The sequence below is a fragment of the Uloborus diversus genome, chromosome 4 (genome assembly GCF_026930045.1).
Source record: "Uloborus diversus isolate 005 chromosome 4, Udiv.v.3.1, whole genome shotgun sequence".
Lineage (NCBI taxonomy): Eukaryota > Metazoa > Arthropoda > Arachnida > Araneae > Uloboridae > Uloborus > Uloborus diversus.
This window is the reverse complement of record NC_072734.1, coordinates 50,207,819-50,222,120: the sequence shown is the minus strand read 5'-3', so window position 1 is coordinate 50,222,120 and position 14,302 is coordinate 50,207,819. Positions and strand designations below refer to the sequence as shown.

The following is a 14,302-nucleotide window of genomic DNA, read 5'->3' as shown; positions in this document are numbered from 1 at the left end:
TCCCCCCGGCCTTACGTTGACTCAACAATAAACGCGAAAGATGTTAGGAGAGTTATATTCTGTCACGGCTTCAAATTCCTAAGAAAACACTGTTGCAATTCTTGGATCTAACAAGCAAATTTAGATCTTCCTTGCAGCCGAACTATAGAGCCTATGCACTCAAACTACTTCACCAGGCCTCATAGTACAAATTGACCTAAATTTACCCTTTTGTTCGGATCCGTGACCCTCAAGGTCTTACTGTCTGAGCTAGACTCATTTTCAGTACGCAAGAACTGCAACAGGGTTTTCAATGGAATTTGAGTATTGTACACAATATTTGCTCTCTCAACACATTTGTCGTCTCTTGTCAGTGTAACGAAAAAGAGGGGTGGGGATTTATCGTATGTAGTTAAATGCATTCTGTTGACTCACACTACAATGCAATTGCAAGAAAAGAGTAAAAAAGTTAATCTTTGAACGCCCGTTGCAGCGAAATAGAGCCTATGCAGTCAAACTTCTTTACCTGGGTTCGTATCTACTGTGACAGGACCTAAATCCAGAATTTCTTCTAGATCCGTGATCCGCAAGGATGTGCCGTTTGGTGGTAAGCTTTTAAATTGGAAGAACAAGCCACATTATGTTTTCAAAATCTCCACTTGAAGGGAAACAATAACTTTCAATCATTGACTTTTTAGGTGAAAGTAATCCTGGTGCAAATGATTTGCATCCCAAATTATCTAAATCATTAATCTCAAGCGCAATAATTTTATTCAAGTGTTTGCCAGTGTCATTTTAAACTCTTTATTCATTTATTGATGCTTCATAGATTTAATATGTTGATGTTTACATGAAGATAATTTATTTAAGAAAGTCTTATATTGAAGTAAAATCCTTCATTTAAGCTACTCACTCTTAACTTAGCAAACCAATGCATGAATCCCTATGATCATACATTGTGCGCCATGTCAACCTTCTATATTCAGAGAGGGTGCTATTTAAGTTGTGGTTTTAACAGAGTAGGGGAAGTAGTGTCCATGGATAGAAGTTTATGTGCAAAAAACAGAAGTAGCAATGGCATGGCGCGGTGAACATCGTCCTGTAATGTAGAGGAACACATCTGAATGATGTTTTTTCGTTTTTTACTTGGCAGGAATTGTGCTTTCGGCTCCAGTTTGATAGACAGGATCCTGTTTCAGATAGAAAAAAAAATCATCACTCATTAGAGCCACATGTACTGCACTGAAAACAAAATTACCTGTACGATCTCAGAACCGTTACAGCGCTGAAAAATGCTATGCATCATGTGAGATTGTCAATTCAAGAATCTCCAATTTGTTTAGCACATAAAAATGAAGCTGGTATAAACATGCAGCTGGTATAGAAATACAGCTGGCATAAACTTGCTTCTACCTAGTGGCTTTCAGATAAAATTTGAGGAAAAATCCTGCACAGCGATCTTTACAACGTAAAGGTATTTTTCTAGCCAAAAATCATATCAACAAGTTGGAAATGAAAGCAGAAGTCTTACTGAATAGCAAAAACAAATAAACAAATAAATAAATATACACTTTCTCAACACATGGCGAATCTCACCGCACTATGTTGTTGCTGCTATAAATAGCACGCATAATTACATCCTTCGATAGCACTCCCATTACCATATCCCTACCACAACTCAAACGGAGCCCTCGTCAAATATGGGAGGTTGATAAGCCGTAATTTGTAATGCAAATTTATATGTGAGACCATTCAAAGCACAATCATTTAAATAGTTCTAAATAGAGTTGTTTGAAATAATTATTCAACAAACAACATCCCTATTAATCAACTACTACGTGTAATCACCAATTTGCGAAAATATCTATTCGACTTTTCACCTTTTATAGTCAAAATTAAGGGTTATTCTTTTAATAACCATACTTCTTGAAATATTATCCTTTATGATGAATCTGAGAAACGTGTTTCAAGTATTTTCATGACACAGATTATTCTTGTAAAATAAACCTAAACCTTCCGGTTTAAGAAAACTTCCGGTCCATATGCAAATTTATATTACGAATCAGGAAATAAACATTTTCTTAGTTCAGCTTCCACTTAATCGCTTAAATTAATTTTCCCTTGAGCTTTAAAACTATTCGGCGATTGTCTCGTTTAATTGCCAAATATCACTCATACTATTTGATGTTTCTGAACTTATGTTTGAAATTAGTTAAGGACAATAATTCATACAATCTTTAATAAGAAAAAGCTTGAAAAAATGGTTTTATTATTATTAAACGACTGTCTTGTTTGAATGAAAATTTGCATTTACTCTATTCGACATTTCACCTCTTTGCATTCAAAATTATCGGTTATTGCCTGGAACACTACATTCTCTGAAAGACTATCATTTTTTATAAATTTGAAAAAAAAAAGTCAAATCTTTTCATGTCACAGAGAACTTCCTGCAGTTAATGAATTCAGGATTAAGTTCGTTATACACATTTATAGGAAGACTCAGTGATTACTCATTTACTCACATTAACTCTCCTATCTATTCGCTTAAACTAATTCTCCCTTGAACTCCAACACCATTCAATAGCTGTCTCATTTAATTGCTAAATACTAATTGATCTTTTCAAATTTGCATTCAAATACATCATTTAAATAGCTTAACAAGCATACCTCATGTAAACGTTTCGCTTGCAGTAAAGTTGTGAAGAAAAAAATTATTTTATTACTTAGCTACTTCTCAAGTCACTCTATTGATTTTTCCGAAAGTAATGTCAATAAATAAATTCACCTTTCCTTGTTGCTTTGGAAGTAATAAATAAATCACTCCTTTGCAAAGCAAAAATATCCCCAAAGAAATAAAACTTTACCTGGAAAATAGGAACGCGCTTCCTTGAAAAAGTTATTTGACTGAGGATGAAAGAGTGTCTTGAAAGCATCGCCTTGAAATATTTATATCTTTCATCTCAGACTAATTCATTCACTTTGATATTAGTAAAGGATTTTGCGCCTGAAATGTAAATAAATTTTTAATGTGTATTTTTTTTTACTATATGAAGAGTTTTGTAAAGATAGGTACACATCGGAAATTAAGTAATGCACTTCTAAAGGCTGTCTTCTGTGCATGAAATGTTACTTTCTATATTTTTCTTGTGATATTCTCAGAAAATTAACAGAACCAATTTATAATTAACGCTTCAATGCACGCATCATGTTCGCGAAAGACACGGAGTCTTTCAAACCCTTTTTTTTTTAAATATTTTCATATTTCACTATCATATTGCTTGTTTCATAGAAATGTTAAGTAACAGTCGGTGTACTTTCTTGTCCGCAAAACTTGCAATATTTTTAACTAATTTATCATCAATTTACAAAACATCAGTCAAAATCTGAGGACGGGGGAATCGTAGAGTTGAATAACTTATAATTGATAAATTTACAATAAATAATAACTATGTGGACTTTTTGTTACTAGTGTGGAAAATGGACAGAATTATTGTATAATTCACGTTTTCATGCCCCATCCATATTTGCGGAATGCACACACACAAAGCTTCTTAAAACTTTTCTGGAAATTTCAAGCTTCACTTCGAAATTGCTCCTTTACTAAACTTTCAATTGTCTTGGATTACTACTAAAGAGGAGTTTTGTATACTTTTTAGCCGTAAAACATACCAATTATTTACGTAAAATTAGTTACCGTAAAATGGGTAAAACCAAAAAAAAATTCAGCTTTGACTATAAAAATCAGTAATAAAAGATTTTTTAGAGTTGGGTTTGAATTTTGATAGGTTAACACGTTTTGAGGCGTGCTGATCTCTTTTCAACAAAAGTCTGTCTGTCTGTATGTGCGTGACCTTTTTTTTCTTTTGAGGTTGCTCTAGAGCGAAATGTACAGCATGAAATCGAACGAAATTCGATTCTTTAAGTGCCCTAAAGCAATTAATTTTTAGCACCAATTCCTCCTACAGGGGAAGGGAGTGAAGCAATCGAACGTTTTCGTTGTTATCAGGGAAGTAACGATTTTTTTTAATCCTTACTTCTGACTACTATATCTCAAGACATAAAATAAGGATTCAGACAAAAGATTGGCCCCATAAGTAAACCTCAGAAGGTAACAAAGTTGTTTGAATTTGGCGCCAACAAGAGTGTGCCATCGAACGTTCTTTTACGTTAATGGGACTTCTATGAATCCAGGAGTAACGCTACGATTTGTATGAAATTTGGAATAAAAGTGAACCTGTGCAGAAACAGGTGTTGATTCACCAACTGTTTGTTTTTGTCACCGTTTGCGCGAGTAAAAAAAAAAAAAGGTCAATGCAGCAATGTAAAAGGTAAATCACATTAAAATGTTTTCAAATACATTTACCTGAATAAGAGTTTAGAGCTAGAAATGTAACAAAATGGCAAAAATAAAAATAAAAAAATCACGAATTTCGTTAATTCCAGTTTTAACTACGTAGGGCCTTACTTACAGGAGAGATTAATTAATAGCCGAATCAGCATTATTTCGCGATTTTAAGGGTGAAAACGTACAAAAAAAATTATAATAAAGGTATCCATTGAAAGAATGATTTTTTTTTTTTTGCTCGTGGCGTATTTAGTATGGAACTTTTAAGTTATATAGAACTCGTGCTATGACATTTCTTAACATTTTTTTTTTAATTCTAAACCTTTCTATCAGTTTAATTATTTTAGACGATCGGAGAAATTCGAGAAATCTCAATGATTTAAAATGTTATCTTCTGTTGTTAACAGATAAGATATTAAAATTTAGTGCATAAGAATGGATTTCAGGTAAGGATTTTCATTGTTCCTCAGAATTTGCTATTGCGTCCAAATAATTATTATATGCAGGGACCGGAGAAACGTCAATGATTTAAAAAATATTTCCGTTGCCATTCTTTTTGGAAAAAAATGAATGCTTGTCATTAAGTTACGCAAGGTTTTTAAAATTGTTTTCAAGTTCTTAGCTCATCTTTCGCCAACAGCAAAACTTAGTAATTAGCGAATTTTTAAGAGAGTCATGAATTCATAAAAAAAAATATGCTGAAGAAAGTTTTGTAATGACCAAAACGTAATAGTTTTTCTTGTAAGGTGTTAAATGCTGCGCCTGTTCACACCTTTTTTGTCCACAAATTAATCATTTATTCAGAGAAAAATCATTCATATAAAGAAACGTTTTGTACCAATCTATTCGAACACTTTATTAAAACTCATGAAACAAAAGATGTGAATAATCCCCGCTAATCCTTCCATTCAAAAATGGTGCTTATTCTGCTTTTTCAAAGAAACAAAGAACATTCTGGAACACCTTCTCTTCGAAATCTAAAACATTCATTTACTCAAAGCATTTATTCTTACTACATATTTTCCGTCCATTTCACTTGATGAATCATCACAACCATTTCTTTTATAGTTCTTTTTCTGCCCTAACGGTCCCATTTCTCACATCTTAGCTTTCAGAAGCCGTTCCTTTCCAAAAGTGCTAACAACCTTGATTCCAGCGCCATCTATTCTCCATGACATTCTTGTCCTATCCTATTGAATTCCTTCTCTCGATGGTTTGCTATAGAACATTTCTCACTTATTGGCTTAGCTCTATTCATTGGAATTGGAATTCTTGAAATGAATCTATGCATTGCAAATGCAAACGTTTTTTGTATGATACCGATTTGTCTTGACGGAAACCCTATTTTAGTTTGCTAAAATTAAACATTAAATATTGAATTAAGTATGTCTCGTTACATATTTCCTCTCCCCATTCTCCCGAATTGTGCGCAATGAGACGAAATTCTGAAATAATTTCTTCAAAAATATTTTTATGCATAGTTTTTAACAGCTAAAAAAATCATTTGCCATTTTAATAAAATAGAGATTTATCGTGCTGATTTATTTTTACTTTGTTTTGTAACCCTTTCAATACACGCAGATTTTTTAAATCGATATTTGGGAGGAATGACTTTGACTTTTATCGGTTATTATTGCATTATCAGGGGCTTATTTTATTAAAGGGAAAAGGGGAACATTGAGAAATAATCCTAAAATTCAGCTTTTACGCAAGTTCCTTTTTCTTTCCATCGAATGAAGGAATTAAAAGGGAAAACGTGTGTTGTAAATACATTGCATGAAAATATTTATCACTGTCAACAAATATAATGAACATATTACTTAAGCTACTTCTAACTTGCTACTCTGCAATTACCTTTAGGCGAAATTTGGAAACGAAAAACTACTGTGGTCATTAAAAGTTACCTTGACTGCTGATGATTGTGATTTTTTTATTAGTATAACGAGAAGAAAATTATTCCCAAAAACAATTCGAAATGTTCAAAAGCTTCCATTTTTCAACATCATGTGCGTTGTTAAACCCTGCTTTACCTGGAAAATCATCACTATTTTCTCACATTTTATTAACAGTTTACCTTATTAAGGAAATGTTTGTTTAGATTAAATTTCGAATAGTTCAGACATGAGATTCAACCTCAAGTTTCATCCAGAGGGAAAGTTTAAAAACAACCCATTAAGGGAAAAATAACCATATTAAACGTAACATCTTTACGAAAAATATGCAACAGTACTTCAGTCTCCTTTCAACATAAGACACTATGGAATTGAAACCTCCATTACACCGGGGATAAGTTTGGGATAAGACTTTTTCAGTGACATATAACTCTGCTACCTAGCAATGGGGCAGGCGTGCGACGGTTGTCCACCCGCATTCTGCATATTCCACAAAACATCTCAAGCATAAGTTTTGCTGTAAGCTGTTTGATCACCTGCTCCTATTATTTACTCCCGTTATTGTCCCCATCGGCTTCCACATGTTCTTGCCCCGCATACGAATACTCCTAAAGACGAGGAAATCCAGACAACTGTGATAAATTGACTTCATTTTCTTCTATTATAATGGACTAAAAACACTTATAGTATGACAAGTTTCGCAATTACGGAGGTTCTTCTGCAGTGAAGTAGCTGAAATACTGCAGTCACTTTTGCAATTAAACTTGTCTCTAAATAACTTTTGGTTCATTTTTATGAGCAGGAAATTTGTATCATACATTTGTTTAAAAATATTTAGTTATAATATAACTCAGTGGTATATAAGCAAAACTAGTATTCTAACGCATTTTTTTCTTATTTTTTTTTCTCTTTTTAGGTTTTATTGTTATGCATTTCACGAAAATGAACTCAAAGGAAGAAATTTCTGACATCGGCAAAGCATAGATATTTTCTGACGATGGCTTGGCCCTTGAAAAGTGTACTTCTGGTGGCAATTGTTATGAGGCATGTCGGCATACTTAGTGGGAAAGGAAGCGTTTTCAGAGCCAATGAACAATACAGCTCAAATGAATATGAGGGTAAAAAAGTGGTACGGTTCGGAGCCATCCTGCCCAAAACATCTCTCATCACAGTTTCGAGACAGTATAACAAGAAAATTACCGACTCCGTGGATGCATTAACAAAAGGTAACCTCAAAACACGGAAAAAGGGGGGGGGGGGTGAAATCCCTGTTTTATATATTTCTTTTTTTTTTTTAATAACACTGTAATAACATATTTACCTAACTTAACAACTGAAAGTGGAAATAGCTATTGCAGAAAAAATTTGGTTGTCAATTTCCATAGCTATATTCAGTATACTCTAAAAGCAATAATTTTAAAAGTGATGAAAAAGTACCGTATTACCCCGCATTAGCTGGCATGCCGCTAAATTCGGGGTTCACCAGGTTTTATTAACACTTTCCTGGTTCTTTCCGGAATGCTGGAAAAATTGAGGTTAGGAAAAAAAATAATATTATAAAAAATATATGTTCAGCTCAGTTGGGAAGTTGGCGATCTTCATCTGCTGATGTCATTTTTTTTTTCTTTTTGTTTCCAATATGACAGCGCTAAAAATGTTCTTAATTTTCATACGTAAAAAAGGAGTAGGGAAATAGATATTTGCATAGGAATATCACAAAGCAACATGGTATCTAAAATAAAATTATTCAAGCCAAGAATTTGACGAGCACGCAATTTTTAAATTATCGAACTATCTCCATTCAAACTATTCATCCATTTATTTTTGAGAATAACATACAAAAAGCAAAATTGGAATAAATTATTACTGTTTGGAATCGTAAGTGCATGAAAAATCGTATGTTCCCAGATGTGCTGTAAACGAATGAATAAGAGTAGAGATAAAAATGTTGGAAATAGGGAAATATGTAAAGTTTTCTCAAATATTCAGTTAGGAATATGGTCGGGATTCGACCACTGGGCGAAAACTAGTCATACAATGAATCAAAAAAAAAAAAAAAAGTACCATACGAAACCTTTGATTAACTTTCTAGCATTTCTCAAGCATAAGAAGATGAGAAAATTATGTGATTACAGTAACTTACCATGTAATAACATAATTTTTCAAAATCAAATAAACTAAATAAGCTATTACAGCAATAAACTAAAAAATGATCTTATAGTAAAAAAGTATACACTTGCAGTAGCAAAGTGTTTTGCTCGTTAAATTCTTAGAACAGGAATTAGTAAATGGAGGGAGCTAGTCCAATCTTTGGCTAAGCAAAAGCTTGGGCAAAGGTCTCAAGTCACGTAATTTAACAACGACGAATGGTAGACTCGTTTTGCGTGAAACTAGCGAAGGAAAGATGATGTCTTACAATGCTTTTCTTTAAAATCTATCACGTGTGACTTGGGGTCTTTCCTTCACCAATGAAGTCTTCCATCCCTCCATCTTATCTCTTCTGAATTGTGAAATTGGACACCATAAATTTTTTTTAGCCGTTCATTATAACATATTGTTGACCTTTGGAGGAATATTCCACTTTTGGTTGCTTTGTGCTTTGCTGGAAAGTATATAAAGAAAAGCATAATATTCTATTACATACATGAACAAGATATCTCCAATTAATATTCTATTAGATATTAAAAGAAATAAGCTGTAGTAAGCTACTTTTAAAAAGAAATTGAAGGGAAGAAAGCTATTTTTTGTGTTATTTTGAAATTAAAGGATTTCTATAACAAACATCGCGTTGCAAAGTTTACCACTTCCGAAGTCCCTTTTTTCAAGATTCTTCTTGATGTATGGGATTATAGTATATGTGTATTGGAGTATGAAAAATATACTATATGAAAAATACATGGAGTAGAAAAAATATTTTCGAATCACTGTTAGTTCGGAATGATTTCGTTTGGTAAAGACTTCAAAAACATTTTTTTAATTAAAATTGGATTATAGGTCGCACAACGAACCTGAAAATTTGAAAAAGAAGTGACCAACTTTTTTTTTTTTTTTTTTAACCAGTAGAATAAATAATGAGGTACAATGAGTACAACTACACAAGAAAAGTAACTATAGAATTAGTTACTTTTCTTGTAATCCTCCCCCCCCCAGAGTGATAACACTCCCTTTAATTGTTGTAAAGCATCTCCTTCAATACAATTATAATTCCCCTAAAAATTTCAGTCTGCGTAGCGTAGTCTGTGCCAAAAAGACTACGCTACGAACGAACAACTGCTGAAACATTACTAGCTGAAACATCATTTCAGTAACATAGTATATGCCGTAAACCCTCTTTGCAGGCATACCTGATATAGCAAGAGTTCTGAAGACTATTGTTATGTTCAAGAAATAGTGAAAAAAAAATCCACTTTGTTTTAACCCTTAAATTTTAATACTTAGTTTGGTAGGGGAGGGTGGGGCAAGATGAGATACTTAACCAAAAAACAGTTGTGGTGACAAACATAAGTCAAAAATAAATTCGAAAACAATGTCTTTATTATCTCTCAAGTATTACAAATGAATAAACATTGACTTAATATTTTATTTCCAACAGAAAATTTTAGGTGCATGTTTTAACTTATTGTGCTAAAATCCCATCTTACCCCACTAGGTGGGGTAAGATGAGATTCAGTGTTTACATGAGCCAGTACAGTTATTTAAGTACAGTTTTTGGTTTTGATTTTTCAATCTTCACTCTTTTGCCTTTATCTTTTGACAGGCCAACTTTTGTTGCTGTACTAGTTGATGAAGTGCATGAAAATATTTCTTCCAAATTCCTTTTCACGTTTCGTTCTTTCTTCTTTTGCTCCTCGATCTTTTCCTCTTCCTGCTTAGATTTTTCTATTTTCTTCTCTCTCTGCGTAGATGTTCCCATTTTCGTCTCCTCTTTTTGCTTAGATTTTTCAATTTTCTTCGGCTCCTCCTGCGTAGATATTTCCAATTTCTTATCTCTCTGCTTAGATTTTTCTATTTTTTTCTCCTCACTCTGTTCAGATTTTCCAATTTTTTTCTCCTTTCTTTGCTTAGACTTTTCTATTTTCTTCCGTTCCTTTTCAGCCTTCATAATTATATCATTTTGTAGCTCATTTTTGTATGGTGATTCCGTGATAACCGCAGTTTTTTCACGTTTGCGAGGCTTTTTCTCATTCTTGAATGAACTGCAGCTTGATGGTACTGGCGAAATATCCTCTGGAGAATATACAATCTTCGACAATACCTCAATTGTACGAAAAGTTGAGGGTGTACAAATGAGTGAGCCTTGGCTACCCGCATGTTTAGGATTTTGTAAGCCTTGACATTGGTTATTAGAAGTAGAATTTTGAACACAAACAGCATCAGCACCGTCGCCCGTCGGTTCTGTAGCTTCATTAGTTACAGGCTCAGGACGTCGGGCCACCGTAGGCTGAAGTTCTGTTTGTAGTTTCAGCATCGTGTTCGCCAAATACGGTTGGATTGAGTGGCCAGATACCAGTCTTACGGAAACCATTTACTGCAGTTGTCATAGTTTCTGCTCTTACGAAGGCGTTTCCATAAAGTTTTGCTATCTGAAACTGTGTAACCACACGACCATGGTTTATTCGAAGACAATTAGCCACCTCTTGATCGTAAAATACACTTAGTAGTTTCATGAACATCAAGTGGTTGTAAACGGGGTGTACAGAGTGGTGGGAAGCATAAGATAATAACACCCTTCTCTATCGCATAATCAATTACAGCCGTATTTTTTGTGTGTGTACAGTGACCGTCAAGAAGGAGTAAAACTGGTGCATCTTTACTTGTTCGACTCCATGTGACGAATTTCTTAAACCAAGAGAAAAATATTCCTGACTGCATCCAGCCACTTGCATGGTATTCAGCCCAAGCCCCTGGTGAACAACCGTTCATAAGCTGATCATTTGCACGGACGCGAGGAAATACAAAAAGGGGAGGCAACTAACTTGCTTCCTACCTTTCAAAGTGAGAATTTTTGATCTATGATTTGGTACTATTGACACACCCCAGTCTCGTCGCAATTATAGATTCTTGCTGGTGTTAATTTATTTTCATCTACAATACGGGTCAATAGATTAAAAAACTTTCTAACATTAACTTCGTTGAAAGCTGCTGCTCGGGCCGCACTCGTAGCTTCTGGTTTTCTAAGTGCAATTTGAGGATGGCGAGATTTGAATGCGAGTATCCAATCTTTACCAGCTATTTGTTTTTCTATGTTAAAGCTGTGGTTTTCCCCCTATTTTTCAGCCCATTGATACGCCAAGAGCCTAAGGTCATACGATGTAATGCCAAATAGCATTTCTTCCATTTTCAAAATATAGTCCACAAGTAGGTCTTCTTCTTTCAAAGAAAAAATAGTTTTGATTGGGCCCAAAGACTTAACTAGATCTACACTTGCGGTTTCTTTATTTGAATAAATTTTTCCAGCTGTTGAAACCGTGAGAACACCACTGTCCAACGACTGTGTTTTAGTTTCTTTCACTTTTCTATGAAGTGTAGCCCGTGGCACATTATAAGCTCGGGATGCTTTCTGAAATCCCATTTCGCCATTCATTATGGATTCAATGGCATGTTTCATTGGTTCTCGTGACCAACTGCCTCTATTTATCTTTCTTTGGTAAGTTCTCACCATAATTAGAAATTTGAAAAGAATTAAAAACAAATTTCAATACATGCAGGGTAAGATGAGATAGTATTCCATCTTCCCCCTCTTACAATATCTCGTCTTGCCCCACTGCGCCATTTGTCGTTTTCACTGTCTACTCAAGTTCAGGTTATAAATAAAAGTACATTAAATCACTGTAAACTTACCCTTTTGAATTGTGGATTACGATTATATGATAGCAAAAAAGGTTTTAAAATTAGTACTCACCAAACTACGATTGAAAAGATGATCCAACAAAATAGGATTACGGCGAAACACACGAAAATTGAGAAAAATATTTTATACAATGTAAATGCCGCGCACAAAATGGTTCATTCAACCAACGTGGTTTCTTCTTCCATTGCAACTACTTGACTACTTTTCCGCTAGATGTCTGCACCCAAATAGTGAGGAGCTTCAGTATCTCATCTTGCCCCGCTATCTCATCTTGCCCCACCTTCCCCTACGTGCGAAGGTAACATTTTTGAGTCTTTATAGAGAAGAAAAATTGCGATTTCTGATTACTAAATTGATAAAAAACTAAATAAAATTAGATAATGCCTTCAGATGACGTAACGTACTTGAACATTTTCAGAAAATGTACAACTCCAACGTTTTTCTGATTTTTTTAACCCCAAGTTTTTGTTGAAGTGGGTTTTTTTTTCTTCCCTTTTTTATATTGCTGCACACAAAACTTTGCAAGCTACGTAAGGAAAAGAATAGATTACAGGATTTAGTTAGGGGCAATATTGAGAGCTTAACTAGCAGTCACGCGAAACTCTCATTCTTTAATAATCAAGAGCCTCGTTCAGACGATTTTCTCTTGAAAGTAAGACATTAGTTTTTCAATGCATCATGGTTTTTATGGTTAATACGTATGTTAAACAAGTTCTGAATCATCAGTTGCCTCTTAAACAAGTTCTTCTGCAAAAGTATAATTCATACTAATGACACATTGGATATTGTTATTGGTTATAACAGTTGATAAAAAGTTTTTTAAAATTTAAGAAACTTTGTTTAAAAAACATTTTTTGTTAATATTTAGGAGTTTGAGGAATTAAAAGGTTATTTTTAAAAAGATGATTTAAGTATCTTCCTTATTAAGAAGAATCCGTTGCAACAATTTTGTCCTGTTGCATTTAAAGAAGGGAAAAAAAACACCTGCTACGAATGGTAGCAAGGGTGGTTGTGATCCTTTCGGGCAAACCTTGTAAATCACGTAGCATAGGAGACGAAAGTACAATCGATGTAATCTTCTTTACAAATAATAAAGCTGAAAGTCTGGATCTCTGTCTGGATATCTGGATGTGTATGACGCGCATAGCGCCTAGACCGTTCGACCTATTTTTATGAAATTTGGCACACAATAGTTAATTTCATAGGGTTGTGCACCTCGAAGCGATTTTTAAAAAATTCGATTTTGTTATTTTTCTATTCCAATTTTAAGAACATTTTACAGAGCAAATTATCATAAAGTGGAATATAGGCGAGCAAATAAACATAGCAAATTGGAGAAAAATTCAGCATCCATTATTTGTAAATATACAAGCTAACCAAATGATCTTTTAATTTTCTATTGCGGGCAAAACCGTGCGGGTACCGCTCTTTCTGACAAAAAAATATAAAGGAATCTTTAAAATGAATTTTTAAAATGTTTTTTTTTTTCTGTTTTCTTTTTTCTTTTTAAACTTTTCAAAAAGTAGAGCTGTTCCTTCTCACACCCATATCTTTAAATTTAATGTCATAAAGCATCACTACCATGAGATGTTATTTTCCTCTCCTGCAGGTAGGAACGCAAGATTCAATTTCTCAAAGTACGGAATGAGTCTGAAGCCTTTGATAGTTCCACTGCCACTGGATCCCAGCCCAACTGTCGTGCTCAATGCCCTTTGCAATGAAATGCTCCCTGAAGACGTTATTGCCATTTTATACCTGACGAATGCCGAAGTTTATGGAAGCAACGCTGCATCCGCTCAATATCTCCTGCAATTGACTGGGTACTTGGGAATTCCGGTTATAGCCTGGAATGCAGACAATATTGGCCTTGAAAAGGTGAGTTTAGTTGCTTTTTTCCTGTCTTTGGCAGCCCTTCCTTATCATATTTAATATTAATAAGTTGGGACGACGCTTCGTTTCGTGCGTTTATACAATTGGAGAATATACTTGCATGTTCTCTCTTGGTTTTGCATTTTTTTTAAGCAAGTTAAGTTAAAGAATTTTGAGCTTTATTTGAAATTTTTCTTGTAACATTTCTTTATTTTTTGTACGTTATGTTTCCTAATTTTACTCCAAGATAAAGGGCACACCTGGGAAAATTTTGCAATCGTCAGAGTTCAATAGTGATATTTTTCATAAGTAGTCTTCTTTTTTTTTTTTCAATTGACAGCCTTTTTTTTTAAAAAAAAACCCCTC

General features: G+C 34.0%; 1 protein-coding gene across 1 annotated transcript in view; it reads left to right on the top strand.

Moving 5' to 3' along the window:
- Positions 1-14,302, top strand: part of LOC129221433 (glutamate receptor ionotropic, NMDA 2C-like) — a 206,289-nt gene that overhangs the window by 93,901 nt on the left and 98,086 nt on the right. Inside the window, exons 2-3 of the mRNA XM_054855919.1 lie at positions 7,133-7,442; positions 13,677-13,942. Of these exons, the coding sequence (XP_054711894.1) occupies positions 7,214-7,442; positions 13,677-13,942 (495 nt within the window). The 5' untranslated portion in view covers positions 7,133-7,213. The remainder of the gene's footprint in view (positions 1-7,132; positions 7,443-13,676; positions 13,943-14,302) is intronic.